The following is a 26,634-nucleotide window of genomic DNA, read 5'->3' on the forward strand; positions in this document are numbered from 1 at the left end:
TTCTTAGTCAAAAATGTTAAAATTTGACGTCATGAAAGGTTTATGCGTACTTTTTGACCAAAAAGTCATGATTATTCCCTAGTCATACATATTGCAATGCCAATGCTATGTAGAATGTATAGGTGTCATGCTTTTATAGTATAATAACATAAATAGAACTTCAACACTGATTCTTTGGAAAATTATCAATTTATTAGAAACTTGAATAATTAAATAATTTTCCTTAGTTGTTAGTTTTTGGTTTTGGCTTTGTTTTTGTTTTGTTTTTCTTTTAGCTTCATGAATATGCACAGGGGTGTTTGTTCCTGGGGCATAAAAAATTGAGAGTGAGAGTTTTTCTAAAAAATTGAGAGTTTTTCTTCTCCTACCCCCTTTCTGTCTTAAGAAACCGCTAAAAAGAGAAAAATTTCACAGGGAATTTTTCCTGTTTTCTGTGCCCTGTACAAATCAAATATATATATTTTTTTATCTTCTATTCCTTACCTCCTTTGTTGTTCCTTTACAATTTTCACCTGATTCCTTTATTTTTGTTTCTCTCAGCTTATTACCTCATTGAATCTTTTTCATAAAATGAAAACGGTGAGACTGACATTTTTACAACAGTGGCATTTTTTGTTCAGTATATCATCCTTTCCCTCTTATTGCTTATTTGCTTTTTGCAAGTACTTGCAGGGGCAGCTAGCTGCCCTGTTTGTACAGCACCAAGTATGATACTTACTCATTTTTTGCTGGTCATAAATAACTTATGCAGAAACACTATGAACTTGCTTCAGCTGAACATCACAGAACTTGTCTTTTGTCTGAGTTAGAAGACTGGCAAGACTCCATAGAGTAATCACTTAAAACTCATTGAAATTCACTGTCACCACTGTGGTATTTAATTAGCTAATTTGCTGGAAGGTGGTTACGAAGAAGTGAGAATGAAATTCTTCAGGAACGTAAGCAAGAAACAGAAGAATAACAGAACTAGACAGTCTGTGCTGATTTAGGAGATATGGTCAATGGTACTTTCCATGAGGCCATTTCCAATAGATTCAATTAACAACATGGATTAAGAAATACTTTTTCTTGAGCTAAGAAATACAAACACAAGTCTTTTACAGAGCTCTTCTATTTTTTTTTTTTTTTTTTTTTTAATATCAAATACAAATTGCGTTATGATCTCTGGTCAAAATAAAACATATATCACATGCTCTTAAAATAATTGATCCTAATTTTAACTGATGGCTGAGATGAGAATTAAACCACTGTTTGAATGAGATTTCTGTATATGTATCCCAATGTATATGTGCACAATGTATGCTAGAGGTAAAAAAAGTATTGTGTTTTAAACTGCTAAGTTACGACTTCTGCAACCTCTGCACATTTGTGTATGACACCAAGATGTGTAGTGCAGTTGACATACTCAAGGGATAGGATACTGTTCAGAGGAACCTAGACAGGCTTGAACCATGGGCCCAGGTGAACCTCGTGAAGTTCAACAAATTCAAATGGAAGATCTTGCACCTGGGTCGAGGCAACTGCATTACCATTACAATCTGGGGGATGAAAGGATTGAGCATAGCCTTGCTGAAAAGGACTTGGGGTACTGGTGGATAGGAAGCTGGACATGAGCCAGCAATGTGTCCTCACAGCCTAGAAAGCCAACCATATCCTGGGATAGGGCTGCAAGCAAAAGAAGTGTGACCAGCACATTGAGGAGGTGATTCTCCGCCTGTGCTCTGCACTGGTGAGGGCTCATCTGGAGTACTGCATAAAGATGTTCAGTCCTCAGTACAGGAGAGACATGGACCTCTTGGAGTGTGTCCAGAGGAGGTAACAAAGATGATCCAAGGGATGGAACACCTATTCTATGAGAACAAGCTGAAAGAGCTGGGGCTGTTCATCTGGAGAAGAGGAGGCTCCAAGGTGACCTGATGGCAGCCTTTCAGTAAAGGGGGCTCTACAAGAAAGATGGGGACAGTTTCGGTTTTGATAGAACAAGGGGAAATTATTTCAAACCCAAAGAGAGGAGATTTAGTTTAGATGTAATGTTTGTTTTGTTTTGTTTTGTTTTAATGATAGGGATTGTGAAATATTGGATCAGATTGCCCAGAGAAGTGGTGGATGTTAAGATAAGGCTGGATGCGGCTCTGAGCAATGTAGTCGAGCTGTGAATGTCCATTTTCACTGCAGAGGAGTTGGACTAGATGACCTTCAGAGGTCCCTTCCAATGCAATGTTCTATGATTCTGTGTTCTTGAGGAGTAGGATAGCCGCACTTCATACCAGCTCCATGCATTGAGGTTTTGCTTGCATAGTCTTAGATTTACAAAGTTCCTAGGAGATGCCAGAAAAGAAAAGATGGTCTAGAGAAGTCTGGGTCATCCTATAGATTTCTTAAATATTTCTTTTCCATTTGATTGGAATGTATGCCTCTCACTCAGCATATCTGTATGTTTAATAAATTTCTGAAATGTTTTGTTATGCTAACTATTTTTGGTTTTATTTCTATTTGATTCAAATTATTTTACTGGTAATTGGTGTTCAAAATGTGAAGTAAACTAAGATGGTCGCAGTAAACTGCAACTTGATGAAATATAGCTTGCTGAACATTTAAAATACAGAGGACATTTTTTTTCTGATGCTGTGAGTTATTTGTCTGCACATAATAGATGATCTGTGTGCAAAAGAAGAAACAAAATTAGTATGAATTCAAAAATCAGCTTAGCTGAACATGAAACTTAAACATTTTAAGGAACCCCTAGCAGCAGATGAGCTTGCAGTTTTTCTGTATTCTTGAATGTTCTAAAATATTTGAGGATTTCACCTTCACTCTGGGTTCTTAGTCTGTGTTTTATGAATAATGCTACTTACAATTTTGAACCTTCAGTTACTCACATGTATCTTTTACATCTAACTAATAATAATTATCTGGGAATTTCTCTCTTTGTGACTGTGTTTAACTATTATTCTGATACTGTGTTGGAGTATTAGCTTTTTATCTTGTCATTTCAGTAGTTTCAAAATAGGAACTATTAGTGTGCATTTATCAAGAATTCTATGTCCTGTGGTTCTAATGCTATTGACGTAAGTCACTGCAAAGATGGGGGGGAAAAAAAAAAAAAAAAGTAAAAGCAGTGATGTAATTTTAAGTAATGCTAGAGTAATTCATGGCATGCTTAATGTGCTTAAAAAACAAACAAACAAAAAAAATCTCACTCCTTGTAATGATTTGGCTCATGCTGAGCTGCCCTGCATTGCATTTCTGTACCCTTCCACTGACTTTATATCCTATGTTCTTGTACTAAGTCCTTAACAGATTCTGGTTTTGGAAAACATTTTGCCCATCCGTGGTGAGAAAAGAAATATCTCCAAGCAGTAAAACAGCTAAATAACTGAATACAGCACTTACAGCAAGGAGCAGGAGTATTAGTACTTCCATTCTCTTTGTGTTAGTGTCTTCAAAAGTGGAACTAGTAACAAGTGTGTCTTCAGCTGCCAGTGCATGTTTAGCAGCATCACCATGTAGTGAAACAAATAGGGATTAATCATGGGCATCTTCTTGTGCTCTATTTTTCCCTGTTAAAGTTTGTAATGATGCTGGGAAACTCCTCCAGCTCTTCATTCTCCTCACGCAAAAAAAGGATGCCTAAAACCTATAGAGAATTGTGGATGGATTTGTTTCCAGGGTGGTTTAGCTTTAATGGATGCCGTAAACAGTCATGTGAGAGACTCACTGTATAATGTTTTCAGCAATATAAAGACTGTACACGCTCATGTGGAAAACGTGCAGCGTCTAAATTATAAAGCTTATTTTTTTTCCCTTTTTTTTTCCCCACTTAAAATATTGTTTATATGGCTGCAAGCACCCAGAGTAGCCTGGGGAGGAGATTTCCTGCCTTATGGTGGTCTCTGTCTGCAAAGGTGGGGAAAATGCTCGTGTTATCAGCCAGCTGCAGTTCCAGTTTATAGTCACGGTCTTCCTCTTTATTAGCTTATGAGCTGTTGTCCCCTCTTATTCACAGGCATCTGCTTTTTCCCTTTGAAGGCTCCCAGCGTTCATCCCAATTCTTTCTATCATAAGAAAGGACATGATGTGCTGATAGCAAAGCAAAAAATAAGTAGTAAGTCAAATTTTTCTCCAACTTTTTTCTAAAGAAGTTAAAACAATATTTTAAATAGGTTTTAGTATCAGAAATAAGCTTTTGGATTGTTCCATTTATAATATCCAAGTTTAGGATTAACAATTGGTATATCTTATCAGAATACAAAGCATATGTTCATACATCTAATAAGCCAAGAGAGTTTTTAAAATCAAGAGTGATCTGAACCAGTGGGTGATGGCCTTGGAACTAACTTATCTTGTTCTTTGACAAGGTCTTTGCTTTGGTGTTAATTGGAGAAGAAGTTTCTTTAATGTTTGCTTTACCTTTCTCAAAAATACACCAACACTTAACAATTGGCAATAGTAACAGAAATACAGCTCTGCTTGGAAAAAAGCAGCAACTCAGTTGAAATCCTAATGTAAGCTATGCCAGCGGGAGGGGAGGGGAAGGGAAAAAAAAAAAAAAGTAAAAAGAAAAAAAAGAAAACAAAAGAGAATATGTTGCTTCTGAGCAAATTTAGGAAGGTAACCAAATTTTGTATTGATATGAACTATTATCAGCACAGATCACTGTCCATATTAAAATGGACTTCTGAATGGGGTCAAGAGAGGAGAACTTTTGCCCTTGGCTGCAAGTAGTAGTGTTACATTCAGTCAAACAGGTTAACAGGACATCACAGCATTTATCCTACTACTTGATTGGTTATATTTATCGGTTGAAGAACACACTATAAATTAGTGTTCCCATTTTTTTTTAGATTATTTCTAAATAACTTTATTCACAAGGGATATTTGTTTTTTCCAGATCTATTTATAACTTGTAATTAAACTCAATATTTTTATGCTTTCAAACAATCTAACAAGGAGGTTAGGGCATGTATTTTCAAATGAAATGGCAACCACAGTTATAAAATAAGATCTTCAATTTTTTTTTTTTAATGTTGTAATCTTGTCAAAAGGCATCTTATTCTTTTACAGAAAAAATATTTTAAAGTTGCATGTGGAAAACAACCTTTACAGAGAATGAATTAATCATACTGCCTAGAATCACAATTTCAACTCAAGTTGCTTGTTGGAGAACAACTTGGTGATAACAAAAATATGAAAATGTAATTTTTCATTATTAGTTTGCAGTATAGCCCACTTGTAAGAAAACAAATGACAAAAATGGGGATTTGGAGGGGTGTGTACCTTATTTTCATTGTACTAACTCAAATGATTTAGTCTGTCATCCAAGTCTTAAGCTATAAATGACAACAAAAACAAAAATTTTGCTTCAGTTCTCAGATTTGATATTTAAATCATGATTATCAGTTAATATTTAATGTCACTGCAATTTTTAAGTCACTACATAATATTTTAAATTTTAAAAAAAAAATTGAATAAGAGAAGAAAAATGTATTGTTCTAATATATGTACTGAAAGCTTTAAAAAGCTATAGTTTTGTCTTCTGTAACAGGTAGATAAAACAGATACCAGGAAGCCCTAACTCTGATTCAAATTGCTGTAGCAGATCTGCTTCTCTGTCATACCTTATCACAATGAACCACTTGGTGATAATATTTCTTTGTTTGTTTCCACTCTGAAATTAAGTGCCAAAGCAATGGTTGTGTTTAACCTTTTTTTGGAAGCCAGAATTACAAAGGTTCTCATGTTACCTTAACAGCCTTTTCTTTGAGTTTAAAATTAAAGAAAACCAAAATTGAGGTAATTCAATCACTGAACAAGACAGCAAGAGAAGGTAGGGCTAAAACTATCAAAAACAAAACGTGGGAAAAATTACATAGTTTCCATGGGCAGTAGTGGTCTGATAAATCTTAATCACTATCAAGAACACTTTCAGATGTCCTGCAGTTAAAGCAGAAAGGAATAATGAGATATGGATACTCTTAGACACAACTGGAAAGACAGTAGAATTATTGGTACAACAGTGTTGAAACAGCAAAGATCAGTGGGCTGTGGTTACTGGGCCTGAGACTGAACCTGAACACTACAGATAATGCTGCTTCACTATGGTCTGGATAGCAAACATGTCACTTCTTCCACTGCCTTGTAGATGTATAACTTGAAACTAGTATCTCCTGTCAGCAGACCAATCTCCTAAACTGTAGTTTAGAATCACTCTTATTGGTGTTCAACTTAAATGCTGAAAACCTGCTTTCCAAAATTCCTGGATGTTTCTGTCTAAGGGAAAACAGGCATTAAGTATCTATAAGAAATTGGGTGGGAGTTTTCAAGTTTTTTATATATAGCAACCATATATATGTTTATATATAGCAACTGATAAGTATGCTCTGCAATAGCTCACTTCGCTATGTGCAATATTGGCGTTCAAACATTTGCTGTCAAGTCTTCAAAATTTGCAGCTGTAAAGCACTATCTAACGGCTCTGCCCTGACCAGAGTAGAGGTTGGAACTAGATGGACTTTTAGGTCACTTCAACCCAAGCCATTCAGTGAACATCTGAATAGCTCCGCTGACTAAGTTGTTTGCTTAAAACAACTCCACTGAGATTGTTGTCAACTGACAAATTATACAAAAATACTGCTACAGAATACCGGAGAAGGAATTTGTATTCCTTGGCACGTAGTATAAGGAGTAACAAATTAGGAAAGAACCCTGAGCTAATCCGAACTCTGGGACATACCATGTTGGAGGAGCAATTAGCCAGCCATTAGATAGCACTGAACAGTTAAAGTTGGGGATACCATTGTCTGGCAGCAGTACACATCAGCAGCCTTGTGCTGCTGAATTCATCTACATATCAAACCAGAACATTTGAACACTAAAATCACAAGACAAATTTAGCTGTCAGAATAAATGTTTGATTCAAGTTATAGGTGAATTGTTTGTGCTTGTACTTTTGAAAGTGCAAAATGTCTTTTTAATGGCATTTCTTAAACCCTTATTCAGTGCAGGTCACTATTAATTCATTTAATAATTTCAGAAAACACACACAGATCTGGATGCATTTTTTTTAATATACCTAGTCTAGGTGCAGCATAGCTTCTAAATGTATCTGTTTTGTTCTGCTCATAGAATAGCACTATGCCAGAGCCCATTACAGTCTCAGAGGTATTTTGTAAAATAGAATACCACATAGTACGTCTTACATGTTTTTAAGGTTTTATTCTCTGTTTCTGCAGTTGTGTAGATATTTATACTTTGATGCAATGATTACAAAACGATGTTTCTTTTATAAGTCAATTTTAATATCTTAGTTTCCCACTGGGAAGATTCTTTGCATGAAAGAGAACAGCAGTAACTCAAAACCTAGTTGATATAAGCACACTGATTCTAAGCTTTCTTTGGGTCTTTGAATTTTTTTGATATGATTCTCACTGGGTACACAAACTATTTTATCACTTAGTGATATTTATACTCTCATATGCACAGCATGAATATTCAGGACTATCAAGATAAAAGTTTGTTTTTGCTGGGTAGTCATGTCCCTTTGAAGTAAGTGTTTTATAAATATGTTTCAGTTCTAAAATATGTTGAATTACCTGAATGTATAAAAGTGATGTCAGGTTGACCAGAAATAATATTTTAACACCTAACTACTAGTCATTATGTGTAGCTGTATTTCACTGCTTTCTGTAACTCCAGAGTTTTAGTCAACTTCTGTCCATTTTGACACTTAGAAAGCATGAATTTCCTGTGGTAGCCAGATCAATATACCAATTAATGGCATGGATTTACAAGAGTCTGTCTAGAACTTCAAAATGATCTTTATCCATACACCAATAGAAAACAGGAGTGTTTCTACATTGTAGAATGCTAATTAGATAATGATAACTTGACCTTGAGTCTTTATAAGTCTAGTTATAGGAAAAAACAATTATTTTGAAAAGCAAAAAGGTACAGTATTTTCCTTGATGCTATCCTTCTCTGTCTTTGCCTCCAGGAGTTCTGGGTCCTCCACTTCTGTGTAGAATTGCCACAGTAATCTGAAGGACTCTGTTTCTTTACTGTTGGATCCTGGAACTGTTAGATATACAGAACACATTAGAGGAGTTAAGATATTAAGATTTCTGAGGATTGTTGGCATAAGTATGGCCTATTGTGCATCTGTAATCACCTTAATTGAAACTAAATGTATTTTTTTTGTTTGTTTTGGGATTTATGCATATATTATTTATTTTGCATGATGATATACATCCTTTTCTCTCTTTTGTGGCTTTAAAACCTTGACACCTGTTGTTGAAGTAAAGTAAGCCAAGATTAGTATGGTAGGAAAATGGAAATAGTCTTTATTTTGTAAAGAATAAGAACAGCATATATTGCTATCTTTTTGTATTTATTTCTGTGTGAATCCTTAAAAATAATGCTTTCTGAAGCTTAAGGTATCTGCTTTCCTGACTTGCAACGTTTGCAGAGAAGCTCATTTTTGCATTTTTGTTTCATCTGCTTTTGGTTACCAGTTGGCACTTCTAAAAAATTCAGAATTCAAGCTTCATATAAATTAGAAATATTGGTTTTGGATATTCACAGGCATCATCCAAACATATTAGTTCTAACAAATATTGTTGTACATTGCAAGAGCAGTGGTTTTTCTATCTGCCTACAGATGCTAACCATTAAACAAATCAAAAGAAAAAAAAATCCATCCCCTTTCTCTGTATATAGCAACTCTCACTGTCAATTCTGCTCCCGGAAATAAATGGATAAATAACAAGAAATGGTTGAGTCTGTTCTAAATGATGAGTGACGGTCTCCCTGTAAAACTGATTAATATTAGGGAATATGAAGACTGCCACATTCATTTCTTTCTCTCCTCTTTCTTTCCATCTACCCCATCAATGTTGATTCACCATGACTATTTTTAACAAAAAAACTTTTAGCAAAAAATGCTAGTCAGAGAATGTGCATAGTTTTTGGTAATTTGTAGTAGTCGGCTGTTCCCCACTTATTCATACTACAATCAACACTGCAATTATTTTTTTTTTTCTGCCAGTGAATGGAATAGCCATTTTGTAAGCCCCTTTCCCAAATGTAAATTAAAAGCAAGCTCAAAGTAACAATGTGGCTTTTTGAACTTTATTTTTTTCTTCTTAATTGTGGCTGCTTCCTTATGTGCCCAGAGAAGGAATGATAAAGGCCAGAAAGCAACTTAAGATTCACATTCAAGTCTTAGTTTCAAATAAAGGGTTAACTTTAATTTTGAATTTACCAGGATTTTAGCAGTATATCTCGCTGAAAGGAGGTGAAAGAATGTCATTATCACCAGACTTTGAATACTGAGTAATATCATTAGAACTCCACAAAATCCTGAGATTCTATGCAGCACTACCTTCTATTTCTTTCTTCTTTGCTTCTTTTCCTTCTTTAGATCACATGCCTTAAATTTAACTCTAATGCTCGAGCCACTGTATTGATGATAAACTATTAAGTCTTGTTTAAATACATGTAATTCACATAGATAAATAAATAAATAAATAAATAAATTTTCTCTTCAAATTGGATCCTCTTTGCTGAGGTCCATTGCATCTGCCTGATTTGATTAAAGATTAAACTCTAGGGAATGTGCATTAGAAGGGATCTTAGACAGGGTGATTTTCAGACGTCCTTTTCAACCCCTGTGATTCAGTGAGTCTGTGTGTCTATGCAAAAGCTTAGAAAAATTCCACTTTACCGAAATTAAGGAGAAAAAATGATGGCATTTGAAGGCTTTTGGGCAGAGATACCATGTACCTCTTGTTCCCTCTATTTGCAGAAATTTCCTTGTAATGTAAGGCAGCATTCAAGAGTGAGTGTGCTGCAAAAATTGTTTAATATGTTGAGCTGCAAGTCATGGTAATTCAAACAAGTTGGAACTGTCAGATGATTTAAGACAAAGGCCTTTCCATGGCCCTTCAGATGATGCCTTGATTGTTCATGAAGGTGCTGAGAAAAAAGTGTTCTCTGCAAAACTTTCCATTTTTGCAACTTTGTTTTCCTTTAAAATTCCCTATGCCAACTCAAGACATGGCGCTAGCTCTGCATCAGTATGACCTGAAAGTTACCCTATTGAACTGAATGTACTTGCAACAGTGGAAGGGTGATTTAAAATTAGATTGTGAAGAATTTGTTGTCATAATAATTAAGTTCTAAATATAATTAGAAGGGATTTACTGCATTATGAGAGAATTATGAGACACCTTGCATCACTAATACCTTCAGTGATGCAAATTCTATGTCTGCATAGGTGCTTTAGAGACAGATTTTACCCTATTGCAGGTGAATACTAAATACTTTGTGGGTGGTATCACGTCAGATGAAGAACCTGACACAGGCCTGATTCGCATATCACTTAGGTGCTGAGACTATGCAGAGGAATGTGTAGCCTTGATCTACAGGATTGGGCTCAGAATGCTTCAGTGCTGACTACTGTTTCTGAGCAGCTTTCCAAGAAATGCAGTCTAGATCTACTGATAATTTCTTCGTAGAATTTAGTATCATAAGAAGTGATTTTCATTATCTCTTTTTAATTAAAAAGAAAAAAAGAAAACAGTGCTAAGTTGTATTCCCATCATCACAGGCCACATACATCCTTCAAGTCTTCATTCACTTTAGTTATTTGAAGCTCTTTTAACTTATTTTGCAAAATGATTAGCAGTATCATTTTGTGACCCCATGTTGTTTAGCTAGTATTGCTTTCACCTTTCATGGGGTCAGAAGGCATAACTGAAGCGTACTGTCAAGACGCTTGGTGGGTTCTGATCACTCATTTGCTTTCTTGTAATGCAAGGGCCTGTTTAGTTTGACACTTGTGCTGCTGTCAGAGGCAATGAGGGTCAGCAGTTGTGGTGACAAATTGGTTTTGACAAGCTTAATGACCCTGATGAGGAGAAGTCTGCAGCCTTGATAGCAACTGCAGAATAATTGGTTAGCTCAGCCAAACAGAGGATGTGTTAAAATCCCAAATCCTCTCTGGAAGGCCAATTACACCATTCAGCAAAAGGGGTGGAATGTTGCCATCAGCTTCTGTATTGATACAAAAGCACTGTATGAACTGTATTTCCATCAATTCAGTTTGGTTTGGTGGGACATCAGGACACTGAAGAAAATAATTAAGCCTTTCAAGCAATGTTCATACTGTAAATTGAAGCAGAAATTAAAGAGGAATCTTCATAAGAGGCCTTTGGACCTCTCTGGACAACGGTGGCTTGTAATGTTTCAGGTAACTCTGTGCATGAATGTATATTGAATTCGCTAAATGCAGAAGACTTATTCAGGTTTTTCACAGATTTTCAGATGACAGGAAAAAGCGTGTAATAAAGATCAGGTGAGTAACAGAGTAACAGTTGTCATACACTTAGTGGAGAGTGTTTAATGTCTGGTAGTGTTCATAAAAGAGTGTAATCACTATAGAAGTACCCTCATCCTCAGTTCCTTGTAATACATGATGGTTTGGGAAGCACCGTATGTGTTGTTAAGAAGCAACAAAAGGTCACTACTAGCGGAGACAGCAAAGATGATTAGATGTGGGGCTTTCTTCTGAGCAAATACTGCCAAAATAGAATCTATATCACAGTCTTCTTAACAAGCAATATTATCATTAACATCATACTTATTCTTTCTGGGTTCTGATTCCTGTTATGACTAACTTTGAAAGAAAGAAATCTTTTTTCTGCAAGTGGTCAGTTTTTTATGGGAAATAATACTTGCTTATCTGCTACACTGAGAACTGCAACTGAGTGCTCCTTCAGTCAGCTCTAAAGACTGAAACCTAAGTGATCTTCAAAGAAAAACCACTCTATTTTAATAGTTTATTGGTTCATAGGAAGCAAAGGACAAAATACAACTAAACATCACTGATGTTTCTCATGGTGCTACTGATGTCGCCAGAGTCAGTAATGTTGAGTACAGCAGGATCTATCCTGAGAAGATCACCCCTTGACATTAGTTAGAGTTGTACAGCTCTATGGAACAGTGCTAGCTTGTTCTTCATTTTAAGAATCATAGAATCACCAAGGTTGGAAAAGACCTCTGAGATCATCCAGTTGAACCGTCCACCTATCACTAGTATTTCCCACTAAACCTTGCCCCTCGGTACAACGTCTAAATGTTTCTTGAACACTTCCAGGGATGGCAACTCCACCACCTCCATAGGACTCCCTTCCATCTCACTCTTAACAGAGAAGATAATATTACATGAAGATAATTATGCCTGCTTACAAGCCTATGACTAATAAATGCATGTGGGATTTATCAGTATACCTTGAAGTATAATACACATCTTACCTTGTACTGGGACATCTGTGCAACCAGATGCTCATCTCTTTCATAACTTTTTCTCTCAGAGGGTGGACAGGCACTGGAACGGCCTGCCCAGGGAGGTGCTGTAGTCGCTGTCCCTGGCAGTGTTCAAGAGGTGTCTGGATGAAGCATGGTTTAGTAGCTTGTGGTAGCTATAGCTATTCCCTGTGATGGGAGGACAATTGCACTAGATGATCTTGTAATTCCTTTCCAACCTTGTGATTCTGTGATTCTATGGATAACAGTGCAAACAGTTATTTTGAAGCAGATAGGTACATTATGGTAGAGTAGCATTCTTCTATATTTTCAACTGTTTGTGTGGTGCACATCTACATTAACTTTGAGCACTGCACTTGATTAGAAGGTGGACATAAATCCAGATTTAAAATCAGATTTAGTCTTCTGTTTCTACTAGCTCATATTAGCTTTACCTGATGTTCATCTGTGTCATGTGATTATCTGTATTTATATCATCTGACTTTGTTTCAATGGCATAGGCCATTACAATAGAAAATAAAGCACAATGTTTTTAGCTAGCAGTGCAAAAATAGCTCTAATATCTGTTGCATCTTCTTCACAAAATTATTTCACTGGGAAAGAGTTCATTTCAAGGACTATTGAATATTTTAACAATATAAAATGGATTAGGTAAATGCTAAGTTGCGAAGGGGGAATTCATACTCGGAAGAGTGCAATGTCCACTAAGGAGAAATGGAAGAAACCCCTTCATGTTCTGTTGATATGTTCTAAAGATAGTTACTTACCAAGTAATCCTTTATTCTGCTTTGGTGAAATTCAAAGCTTCTCATTGTTTCCATCATAAATTTGCACAGTTCATCCTCTGCTTGAGCATCTGAAACTGCAGATACTTGAGTATTTGTTCTTTCTGGTGACGCCCATGAGCAGTAAAAATTTGGTACAATCATCAATCAGTTATTATCTAAAATACTCTGTAGGTGTCTCACAACCAATTGTAGTGTCAGACACAACACAAAAATAATGTCTTGTAATTCACTCACTGAACATACGCTTACCTTGAGGAATGGGCATACTTCCTTAATTTTAGTCATATGCCCTGCCTAGCAATCTCCTGTTCCTACTTTATGCACCTCTTTCTTCCACCCTGCCTTATATGCTCCAGACTGGCTTCTCTCATCGCAGTCTTGTACTTCATCCCCAAAGTATGTTGCTCCTGTAAATTCTGTAGATCTTTCAAGGCTTTCCTCCAAAATTGCAATTTGATGCTTGATATGTTAAAAATTCATATATTCATCAGGGCTTGTGTCAACTCCACTAACACTCTGTGCCTATTGCTTTATTTCTCTATGTAGTTTTTCTTACCATTGATCATTTGATTTAACCTAGTTTAAACCCTGCTTGCATAGTGAGAACCACTCATGTAAGATGTGTAAGAGATTTATCTACTTATATATTCAAGTGGAAGAAGTGCATTGCATGACGCAGTGATGGATATTTATACCCAAACAACTTAATAATTCTGTTTCTGCATCACTGCCATGCCTCTTCTCTAGAGCCTAAGGAACAGTGTTCAGCACACCTCTAAACAATCTCTGTTGCCATAGTCATCAACTTTTCCTCTATTAATTTTTTGCAGAGATTTTTTGCCTCACCACAAGGGAGCTTTTTGGCATTAATCTCTCAGGGTCCTATCGTAGCCCTTTTGTCACAAAGATTATTTGCTTAAATGGGATTAAATGTTCCTATCTGTGACCTAAAGAAGTGCAGCTTTTCAGGAGGATCCACATGAATTTTATGTTCTATTACCTTTTTTGAAAGGGGAACTTAAATCTTTTAGCACAGTCCTTGTGGCAGGAAGAATAACAATCCTGGTGGTGAGTCAGAGCAGACGTTGGTGGCCATTGTCTTTTGCTGCTAAGTTCTGTAGTAAAAAAAGGATGTGACCTAACCATAGGTGTGGCCAGGTGTGCCAGCAGCTTTGCTGGGTGTTGTCCTGATGTATGCCTTCCGTGGTCCTTTGGATTCTGTACTGCATGGTCAGCCTTTGCTATTAACTCTTGATCCTTCTCCTGATATCCAGACACATTTGTTGATTTGGTTGGTCCTGCCTTTGTCTGATCTAATGTCCAGCTGTAATATTTATACTACCAGATTTTTGATGGTGGTGTTAACCCAGACACTGGTCCCAACTTACTGGTGACACCCTGAGTGCAACTACTACCATTTGGCCTGGTTGTCACCATGGCCTAACCTGACCTCACAGCCCCTCTCTGAACAGGCCTAGCCTAAAATAGAGCTCTGTTTGTCTTTGCAGTGTGATTTCTGGTGACACCAAAATTTTCCATCAGCTGTGAGGAATGACTGTAAGAGATAAGTCTCAAGCACATAAACTGAGTTGTTTATGATGATGTAGTAACAAACTGTTCTTAAGTTAGGAAGTGAGCTTTGCTGCCATTGAATGGAAGGCCGTGCTGATTCCCTCATATGTCTTTTCTGATGTTAATGTGGAGAAAGGACAGGAGGAACTGAATCCCTCTTTTTTTTTTTTTTTTTTTTTTTTTTTTTCCCATTAGTATCTGTTTGTTCTTTGCACATACATGAAAAGAGGATAGTAACTTCTAGAATTTTCCTTTTCACTGATGTGGGATAACTACAGAATATGTTGCAAACTGACTTGCACTTAGAGGCAAGGCGGTTCTTTATCCTAAAAGGAAGGTGCTTAGTTTTGCTTCTAGTTTTCTCCTTTTACTATTTTCTTTTATTTCAGAAAGTTTCTTAATTTCCACTTTCAATTCAAGTCATAATCATTAGACTTCAGCTCATTCTTGGTAAGTGGTACTTAACCTCTGATCTATTCTCTTCCATTGGTTTCCTCATAGATTGCTAACTCATAGAATCATTAAAGTTGGAAAAGACCTCTAAGATCATCAAGTCCAATCCCAACCCATCCCCACCATGCCCATTAACCATGCCCCTCACTGACATATCTCCACGATTCTTGAACACCTGCAGAAACAGTGACTCCATCACATTCCTGGGCCACCTGTTCCAGTGCCTCACCACAATTTCCTAACATCCAACAAAATTATATAAGTATTCGGCTTAGGAAAATTGATTTACATATTTGCAAGATGGCACACAGATTTGTCAGTGCTGCGAGAAACTGAGTGAACAACCCATCTCATTACTCACACCAGAAAATGCTCCTTTCATGTAACTCAGGCACATTCCTATTATACAGCTTAGCAGTCAGGAAAGAAACTGTTTCATCTTATTTAGATGCAGTAGCTCTAAACTAAAAGCCTCAGAGCTCAAAATAAGCAGAGAAGCTCAGAAGCTCAGATTTGCTCAGTGATTGAACATAGTGACCTGCAGCATACCCACAAAGGTAGTTTTGCCTTCTCTTTCTTAGTGTAGATATTTTTTAAATTCATATTTTCAGTTTTCACTGTTTATTCTTCTGCCATCCTTTAATTATACTCTATTAGACATAAATAAATAAAAGAGTTCAGTGCCAGGCAAGAGAAGATTTTACTCTCTCTTTCCCTTCTCTCTTTTCCAAATTATTTTTTCCAATTAATCAGACCTATTTGTCATTTTAAAACTTATTTCCCTTCTGAGGCCACACCACAGTACTGAACTGCATTGCCATCACCTAAATTATTGTCACCATCTTCTCACAGTCTTGGCCGACTTACTGACATCTGTATGGCCCTATATCTTGCCCTCCTGAATCTGGAGAGCTTGCTCACCAGGTGGGTCTCTGTAAGCTTTCCCAGCTCTGTTTTTAACTCTTTGGCTTATAACATGTGGGAGTATTGTCTGAGTTGTCATGAATTTTGGGATTTAGTTCCAGATAGTCAAAAGCATGTTTTCAACTGAACAAATCAAAGGAAGCAAAAAAGCTTCTTTCTGTCCTTATTCTTATTAAACTTCCCAGCAGGGTGGAAGATTAAAGAATGCACAGTCCAGATCCAGAAAGAATTCCTAATTTATGTTCTTTCTCCTTTATAAGATACAGAGCTTAATCCTTTCTTTAGAACTTCTTTCTTTTTTTGTCTTTCTTTTTTCTTCCTTTTCTTCCTTTTTTTTTTTTTTTTTTTTTTTTTTTGACAAAAAAAAATAGGGCCTAATTGGAAAAAGCTGAGGGTGCTAAGCAGCCAAGAATAGAAAACATTTACTGAGCAGGGATTGCATTTTTTATGTTGGAAATTTGCATACGGATTACTTTTTGAGTAGAAAAGAAACATCCTCTGCCTGTTTGTAATTGTGATGGACTCCCACTGATTACAATGCAGGCAGTTTTGTCTTGTATTCCATCAGTCTTTTCTTGTATCTCTCTCTCAAAACATGAGGTGAATATTCTCCTTTGCTTTGCCATGAAAAGAGAGCTGAGTATGTGCTCTTTTTCACCTCTGCTCAGCAAAGGAGAAAGCTATGATTTTACATGATACTTAGAGTAAATCTGCACAGTCCCACTGTTAATGCCCTGAAAGGTGCTGCGAAGCTATTCAGCTAGCAATACTTTGTTGAGGCACTATAATTATCATGGATTGTGGCCTAAGGATTAGAAAACTAATTCTTCATTCCTTTCATATCCCAAATACCCACTGACTTGAGTGAAAATGATGCATATTCGAAGCATGCAGAACTGAGGCCTGGTTAGTATGACTGAACTGTGGGCTGACAGTAATATGCTCGTATGTAAGGTTAAGACCTTTTGTTTAATTTATTATCAGTTGCTTGCATTTTTGCTGAATAGCAACTTACACTGAATTTTCTGTTTTGTAATTTTTCAGTAGCCGTGCATATATTAATCTAAACACCTTTCAATTGAGCATCAATTAATCTGCTTTAAAATCTGACATTGTGATATCCCATTTTGGAGTCAGTGAGAAATGTTGCTGCTGTTTATGAGCCTGTATTTTTGGTGAATACTTTATTTATGTATTAGGAAATGCAGTTAAGAGGTCTCTGACAGCAATAAAAAGATTCCTGTCACAGGCAGCGAATTTTCTCTTCCGAATTCAGAAAAAAAGCAATGGGAAAAATAATAAAATATATTGGAGGGTTTCACTGATACTGTGACATTTAAAATGTTATTAAAAGGAAAATGCTAAGTGTCTTGAAAGAAAAAAGCAAACTGTACCTTTCATTTGATTAAACCTGAGATTACTGTGCTGTAGTTTGGATATATTCTCAATCTAAAGGAAATGGTTTTGAGAATATCAGTGTAATGTCTTCCGTTTTATTCAGCAATCAATCTTTTTGGATCTAATTTGTTTATTTTTCTGTGTGTGTGTATGAACAAATAGTTTGAAGGAGAACTTTTTCCCTCAAGACCCCAGCTTTAGTAATGCAAGGGTACTGTCTTGTATGTAATGAAATGTTGTAACTGCATAGTGATACTTTGCCTTAATACTATGTGGCTGAGACTGCAGCTCAGTTCCTTTTCCTGTTTCCTGATAAAATACCTACATAAGTCAGCTGACAAAAAGAAGAAATTCCTCTAACAAAAACAGAGGACTTGCATCCAGTGTAAAGGATGTTGTTAGGTTTTCTCTCATAGGTCTAAAGAAACGAGCTGAAGAAGATTGGGAATTCTCTTCCTTGGGTTCAATGCTATGATAATGCATTTCCTTAAATTATTAATGAAAACATACTCTTTTTGTCAAAATACAGTGTTAAACATAAAAAAAAAATCCTTAGTTTTGCCTTCCTGTTTTGCTTTTTTTTTTTCCAAATTGTTTTTGAGATCAATTGAGATCAATTGTTTCACAGATGTGCTTTTGTAAATTACTTGTAATGTAAAGAAATAAGTAAAACTAACTTCAAAAATATTTACAGTTATTACTCAGTAATGTTTTCCTGCTTTCATGAATGTTTCTTGCTTCTGTCCTTTTGCCATTATGAACTTATTGTAATGAAAACTACATAGATTAAGCAGCTTGAACTTCTATTCTAATATCTGAAAAGAAGTTCAAAATATATTACCTCCCACAGAAGAGTGTTGAATGAATTCCAACATATGAAATTCGTGAAAAATTATATTGTTTTTGCATAATAATTTTTCTTGGTTCTTGAAATGAAAAATTAAGTTGCCATACATCTCTATAAGACAGAGCTTAAACTTAAGAGTTTTGCCTTTTTCAAGATGTTATTTAGTGTATTTTTCAAACTACCCTTGAACCTTTAAATTCAAGTCAAGGCTTGGCCAATTGTATTTCTTTCTCTTTGAGGTGTCTCATTATGCTTTCTATCTCAGGCACTTTAAGTGAAACATCACCTTACATAAACAAGCAACCAACTACATTATGCCTTATACTTTTGCTTTAATAAAAACTCTCTGACCGGGACCCTCAATTAACATGAGTGTCAGTTTGTCAAAACTGAGTCATTCAAGCATTTTTCTTTCCAGGTCAACTTCTCTTAAGTCCATAATTTCTTGTGTTTATAGACATGTTCTACTGTATTCTACTGTCTTTTCTTTAGCCAAATGCTGTACCTGTGAAAGGTCAAATGGACATCTCAGTGCTTATTTTGCTTCTGTCACTGATCTACATGGCTTTTTGAAATTTAAAAAAAATCCATAGGAAAATACATTTGGGCTCTGTAAATAGTGGAATTTACTAATAGACTAAATACCAACTGGCATCTGGCCTTTTACTCATGTAGTTTGGGCTAGAAGGAACCCCTTTCATAGGTATGTAAACAGCTGTGCTAAGAGCTTTTACAATGTCAGCTGTGAGTTATGTACCACATATTTACCACTTACATATTTACCAGTAGTTTCATGTATCTCAAAGATAATCTTATTGCTTTCCTGTCTTTACCATTTTCCTATCAGTAAATAATAGCAACTGAGCTATATGTTTTTAAACAACTGTAAAAATAACACTTTGATGGTATTTGTAAGACAGTTTGCATGCTTGCTTGTTTGAAGCTTTAGTTGCCAATTTGTGCATTTGTGGATGCAAAGGGATGGGATACAGTGGGATAGGATAGAGCTGAAAGGAATATTCCTGTTCCTATGCATGGCTGTTTCTGTTAACTTTTTTTTTTTTTTTTTTTTAATTTAAAATTGAATGAATCTAATCTGAAATTGGGCAGAGAACTGGATGAAAAAATATCACCTAGACTCTTGTTTCTTTTCCACTTAGGTATGGTTTCAAAGGATTCCTGATCTTTTACTCCTTTCTTTTTTACTTCTAGTGAAACAGAAATCAAAATGTTGGTCTTTGTAAGATTCACAACAGCAAAATGCTCCTAGATAAGTCTTTCCTATGAGAATGTGATTTATATTCACTCAACTCTGCGTCTGAAAATCTATTATTTTGGCATATGTTTCTTAAAATACTTGCAGGGCTTTTTTTCCTTTTTTGTTCTTTTTTTTTTTCTTTTTTTTTTTTAGTGGCTTGATGAAGGGATATTTGGGGTTGTTTTTTTTTTTTTTTTTTTTTGAGTTAACCTGCAGAAAGAAGCATTCAGCTCCAGATGAATTCTACGAGGTTTAGCAAGTAGAACAAGTATAATTTAGTTGCCACTTGAATAGTGAACAGTTTTCGCATGATATCAACCTTGTGTTCAGAAAGCCTCGAGTGTAGATGGTGACCTCAGTTTTTAGAAGATCAAAAAAGATATTTTAGAAAAGAATAGAGAAGAAGAGAAAGAAAGTGGAAAGACCAGAAAACATCAGGATCGCTGTCTTCCAAAAGAAAGCAGTGGAAGAGTTTCCAATTTTTTTGTTCTTTCTCTAATTTTTTCTATTCCATGTGGCTTTTGAGTCTGTACCAACTGATGTGTTCAGTAATAGTTCATTTTAAAGGGGCATATAAAAATATTTACCTACTCTACAGTAACAGTAGAGTACAGTAACAGTAGCTTCTAATGCTGGAGTGTCCATGTTCACTAAAACTAATGCAAATACTAAAGAGACACATTTCCATGGTAATTGAGTCTCTGACGCCTTTATTTCAGAGGATAAAGAATATTCAGTGTTCATTGCTTCATTTAAGTTGAAGAGTGAAGATCTCTGAAATATTTGGCATGCTACATTGATCAAGAACACATAAAGAGCAATCTGTAATGAGAGCTGTCTGAGAAGAGAGTATTGTCTCTGGGCTACATGTTTGCCTCTTCCACCTTTACTGAAGTTTGGTGACATCTTTAATCCACTAGTTCTGTCCCATCAGAACTGACATGCTGGTGTTCTCCGTGAATAGTGACCTCCCTGAAAAGCATATTTAAATTGGTTTTTATTGTTACTCCTTTTTGTTTACTTCTTTTTTTCTATTTATTTAATTGCATTTTTCACTTACAGCTGCAGTATGTAGCTTTTCTTCCTTAAAATATACCTAACTCGACAGATGTATGAGAAAACAGAAATCAGATGAAGATACAGTTTATTACTTGCCTATTCACACATACACACTCAAAAAAGATCTGTTCCTTGGACAGAATCTCTTTACATATGAGCAATATATAGAATACACACTTCCTTGTAATCTATTAAGTATAGTAAGCCTTTTAGCTTACAGTAAGCACAAAGATAAAAAAAACAATACACTTCAGGCTTACTCATGGTCTGAAATTGTATTTTTGTTTACAGTTATGCTTACAACATGCAAGATCTTAAAACTGTAGTGGAATTTGCCTGAAATACCTAAAGAGAATACCTGCAGTGGAACCAACTGACTTCAGCAAGCTTTGGACCAAATACTAATTGACTAGCTGGGCAAACAAGCATCAACTTACTATGCAATAAGCTATAATAGTGTTTATAATCTATGCAATACATATAAACATAGTCTGTCATTGTTTACTGGAACAAAAATTTCCAAGACACTAACATTTCATAGTGTTAACTGTTAAAGTAGAAATTAATCCCAGCCTTCACATGTCTCGAGTAAAATACAGACTTGGACATGCAGCTAGGTAATCACCATGTCACAAAATGTACTCCATTCAGATAGAAATGGTTGCATTATAATGTAGTGCTACTCTGGATGCAGTGTTCTTCCCCATTTAACTACCGTAAGGGTTGAAAGCATTAAATGAACCTGAGCTTTTTAAATCTCAGCTGCAGCCTTCAATGTCCTTGTTGGTGAGCACCTGATGTCATCATTTTGAATGAAGTCTGACACTAATTATGTGTCATTCACAAGATTGCCGGTCAGGAGAGTCTTGGTGAATAAAAAGCTATTTAAAAGGTTTTTATGTGAGGTCTTACTCTCAATTTTTTAAAAGCCCTCACATCTCTTGTAAAGTAGCACCCTGCTAATGCTGTTGAGGAAGGGAAATGCTTTTTAAAAGACTATTATTAATGTTCGAAATGCATTGTTCTTGTTTGGAAGCCATATAAAGAACAGCTTCTACATTTGATCTTGTAATGAACACAAATCTGGGGAAAGATACTTTGTCCTTGTCAGACCATCTGCCTTGGTGCTGACACAGAACCTTCCAGGTTAGCTTATCAAAATATTCAAAATTAATTGAAAAATTTACATAAAACGCTAGTAATTCATTTTGTCCTTTTTCTGCTGATAAGTAATTTTAAAGCTCTGCAAGATTATGGAGCAATTCAAAGATTTGTTTTCTGGTCTTGTGTTGCAGATTACTTGTTCCTCTGTAGTTTTCAGGGATGCAATTCTCTCCATTTGCATGCACGTATCCTCATATGACAGCATTCAGAAAGGGCTTATTCATTTCATTCAGATCACTTTCTCCAAAGATTAGGATTTAAATTTTTTGTTTGCCATGAATATGGTCAGCTCATTAATATTACTCTAGAAAGTAAGTCAAGCAGCTAGTCAAACCAGACTCAAACACTTGCTGTTGCAAATGGGATCCAAGTGAAACCAGAATATCTGCACAAGGCCAAGACAACATTCTGTACTGTCTTCAAGCAGGCAGTCTCATACCATTTGCATCTTTCAGCACTTTCAGGTACGTTAGATTTTCTCAGTCTGTTCCCAAAGACTCAGTGAACCACAAGGAGCAGGCGGTAGTTCTTCACATTTACAGAGTTGCATTTCTGTTACAAGGACACTTTCTGTTTTTTCTCCTGCATCACTTAGAGGGAGCAAGCATTATCAAGCTTTTGCTTCTGCAGTCTGGAATGGAAGAAGGACAGTGCAGAAAACTAGCATGATGACATGGTGGACTTTGCGGAACGATTGCAATACAAAAGGTGTACTGTAAAACAGACAAATGAAAAGCAATAAAAGCAGGAACAAAACATGAAACTTATATTTACACAATATAAAATTCAGCCTGGCTAACAGTGTGTCTGATTGGGAATTTAATATTACCAACTGTAATGAAAACCCTCTCTAAAATCTAATGACTGGAAAAGTGAGAAAAAAATGAGGGTTAGATGTAGAAAAGTGATCTTACCTGAATGTCTAGCACTGGAAAAAGTATCTTTACTGAAATACCGATTCTCTACTTCATATCCAGTGTTAATCAGAGGTAGTTGAAAGGGGACCAGAGTAATTATCAGTGCAAAAAGAAAAAAACCCAAAACTGCATTTTTTTAAAAGAAAATACATCTATATGGTTATGTGCAATTAGTCATGGGCAGATGTGGGTGAGCCATGGATTAACTGGCAGTTGTAAAGTATGGCTATGTAGTTTCTTTTGTACTGATTTTAGAATATTTTCTAAGAGTATTTTTCCCAAAATAAAAGTATTAATATATATCTTGGGTTTTATTGACTTTTTTTGAGGGTCTTACAAATTATTAACAGTAATTAACAGTAATGGCAATTGTGATCAGAATTATGGCAGTCTTTTTCTACCTATGCTTTTGAAAACATACATGCACTGAATAAAGCATAATAAAAGGTATGTATACATTATTCTAGAAAAGAATAAGTGAAAAATAGCCTGTTTCTTTTCAAGTATGAGTAAAAGGAACAGGAGAAATTTTGCGTTAATGAATTACTATTCTTACAGGCATCCAAAAACTTCAAACTAGACTTAGACATTGCTCAGTAGAATGTGCAACAGTTGAAACTGGTGGAATTGATCTTATTTAGTAGAATTGTAAAAACTTAATTTGTAACAATCATAACTATTTAAGTCCAATTGAAATGAAGTCTATACAAAATTACTGATTTCAAACAGAACAGATGGTTTTTAGTATTCTTAAGGATGAAGTTTACTATGGGAGCATGACAGCTGAAGAACTGTTTTGGGTTTTTTTTGGTCACATAAGCTTAGGTTTCTCCACAGATGTAGAACTTGATTAAGTGTAGAAATACTGCCACATGATTATTGGTTACCCATAGGGATTAGATATCAATTTTATGGGCTCTAGTGATTAACTCATTATTTTTATACCTCATACAAATACTTACAGCAGAAATGTAAAGAAATATTTCAGAAGTCATTATAATACCACTGAGGTTGATGATCTCTGTTCAAGCAAATAGGTGTAAGGTGATTACACAGAGATTTATTACTTCTTTCTTCACTTCTCTCAACAGCATCAATAAGGCAGAGGAGACTGACATTTTCCTTTCTGGGTTTTGTTGTTGATGTGTATGTTAGGTGATACTGACAGATGCCTCTGTTCAGCCAATGCCTGAGCTGAGATAATGGTGGCTAGCTCTGGGCACAGTGACGATCCTTCCAGAGAGGCTAGGTGGTGTTGAGATCTGAGCTGACTGGTGACTTTGGGCCTCATTGGCACTTTGTAAATTAGTAGTACAATGTTGTTTCCTAATTCAACCATATGCTAGGGAGATAAATACACTCTTATGTTCTCAGTGGTTTCAACTCAGCTGCAATGCCAGGCTTTCCTCCCTTCCACAGAGGTGTCCAGCCATAGCAGACTAGAGATCCTTGCAAGTCCAGTCCCTTTTCTGTTCAGTGTTTGCTGTTACAGTTTGTTGTGTTTGCCTTTCCTTCCAACCATTTGTCTTTGTCTTTTCTAGTTTGAAGGCTGCAAGAAGGCCTTTTCCAGGCTAGAAAATCTCAAGATTCACTTAAGGAGTCACACAGGTGAAAAGCCATATCTTTGTCAGCACCCCAGCTGCCAGAAGGCCTTCAGCAACTCCAGCGACCGTGCCAAGCACCAGAGGACACACCTGGACACTGTAAGGAAGTGGAAATAGCATTGTAGATGCCTGTGCATTAGACTCTGTGCTCTTTTCTGCTAGCTTGGTGGTAGCAGGTAGCTAATAGCCATAGAGATAGGAGAAAGTCCTGCTAGGGCTTTTCAAGTTGATTAAAAAACCTCCATGGGCTTTATTGAAGGAAGAGGGAATGGCTTCCTCCCTCATAAGTGAGATGTAGGAAACCTGAGGTCAGTATTGAAAGACACCATCTGTGATAATAACTGGTATAAATAACTCTGACAAAAACTCCATTGAATGTTAGAGGCTGGAGCACACCAGAAAGACAACAGAGGAAGAATTTTCTGAATCTAAAATTTTCATACCATAAATTGTTGCTTGTGAATTTGATTCACAGCCAAGATTTGTTTAATAAATCTTTTGTTTCACAACAAAAAAAAGATCAGGTTTCATCAGTGACAAGCAGTTTCCAATGGGCAGAAGTCCAGAAGAATGAGAACAATGCCATTTCAAATAAACAGGCTGTCACAAATCTTAAATGATAGTTTTTGGAAAGTTGATAGTATGGTTGATGTGTTGATCAATTGCACAAGCGTGCTCTCAAAAATGCTTTACAAAATGGCTGAATTGTGAAATAGCTAGTTTTAACATTCAGTATATTCTGCTCATCCAGTACTCTTTTTTGTGGGTCCAGCAATTCTTTAGAGAAGACAGGTTAAAACAGGCAGAAGGAGGGAGTTGTTAAGATGTTCGTTAATCTAGTGATTTAGATTATTTGGGCTTTATGTCTTTTTAGAAAACTGTGAAGGTATTATAGAACTGGCATCAATCTGAACTAGTGTTATTAGAAAAAATGAGCCTAAGGTCCTTGTCTTATACTTCACAATAAAACATGTATTTTTAATACTTTATTTATTATTCAGTGTTTGCACTGCAAAAAAACACTGGTTTTTTCTTGCTCTCTATGTAATATAGTAAGCTAACACTTTTTCTTGTTCTTTTTTTCTGAAGCGGATTCTTCTATAATCCTAAACAGTCTATCTGGGCCTTTACTGCAATTTCTTTACCTGATACACTAAAGAATGTAATTACTGATTAAGTCAAAGATTGCTCTGAGGGTGGAAGAATTGTGAGTATACCTAACAATATTCATTGTACTGATTCAAAAAAATAATAAAAAAAAAAAAAGGTAATAATGAAAGATGCCATAGTGAATGCTTTTCCTTTGGTTTTTCTTCCATATTAAACTTACTTTCCTCCTTTCCCTTTCTAATAAATTTCTGAGCCTTGAGCTTCTAATAACGCACAACATTTTGTTTTGTAGTAATGTGATTTGCAGGCTCAAAAGGGATTATCATGAGTTAAAATAATCCGCAATTTAACGCCTGCTTGTTTATACCTTTTTTTTTTTTTTTTTTTTGACTTAGAAACCTTATGCATGTCAGATTCCAGGATGTACTAAACGATACACAGATCCAAGCTCCCTGAGAAAACATGTGAAAGCACATTCTTCCAAAGACCAGCAAGTTAGGAAAAAGGTAAATTTTCTATTGTGTTAGCAGGTACAAATATTATATGGAGAAGTCAATATTCTAATATTAGATGTGTAATTCATATTAAGTGCCTTCACTGATTTCACACTGTTGATGAGAAAAACCATTAATGGAAGGTAATAAAATTATCACTCTTATATAGATCGTAATTTTTTGTTTGACTTTATGAGGCTGTCTTCTTTAGTACTCTTTATTTGCTGATATGATGATTTATTAGTAAACCTACATAATGAGCAAAATTTAAAGTGATTTTTGAGAAGAGAATTTTTTGTTGTTATTGTTGTGACATCTGATTACTATATAATGTTATGAAATCCAAGCCCATCTCAAATGGAAAGATGGATTTTCAGGATGGATGGGCAGTGTGTGATTCAAGCTGTAAAGACATGTCCAAATAACAAGACATTTCACAACACTAGATCCCTTTGAATGTCAGCTCTGAGTCAACAGTTATTTGTATGCAGAAGTGTGTCTTTGAAGAGCTGAGCTCTGACCTAAGGGAATGATGTGGATTTTTTCTGAGCATTTTTTTTTTAATGTTACATTAATCACTGGCATTATTTCACTAGTTTAGATCACGGCGGAAAAGAAATATAAGCTCTCATTTTAAAGGAAAGTAATTGGATATTAGGAAGAATTTCTTCTCAGAAACAGTGGTTAGAAGTCACTGTCCCTGGATGTGTTCAGGGAGAGGG

General features: G+C 35.8%; 1 protein-coding gene across 2 annotated transcripts in view; it reads left to right on the forward strand.

The window, feature by feature from the left end:
• The window catches only part of GLIS3 (GLIS family zinc finger 3), a 154,392-nt gene that overhangs the window by 90,275 nt on the left and 37,483 nt on the right, over positions 1–26,634 (forward strand). For both annotated transcript variants that reach the window (XM_042875341.1, XM_042875340.1), the window contains 2 exons: positions 24,246–24,407; positions 25,814–25,924. In XM_042875341.1, the coding sequence (XP_042731275.1) occupies positions 24,246–24,407; positions 25,814–25,924 (273 nt within the window). The remainder of the gene's footprint in view (positions 1–24,245; positions 24,408–25,813; positions 25,925–26,634) is intronic.

This window comes from Lagopus leucura, unplaced genomic scaffold, assembly GCF_019238085.1.
Source record: "Lagopus leucura isolate 7727_CA_CO unplaced genomic scaffold, USGS_WTPT01 Super-Scaffold_100014, whole genome shotgun sequence".
Lineage (NCBI taxonomy): Eukaryota > Metazoa > Chordata > Aves > Galliformes > Phasianidae > Lagopus > Lagopus leucura.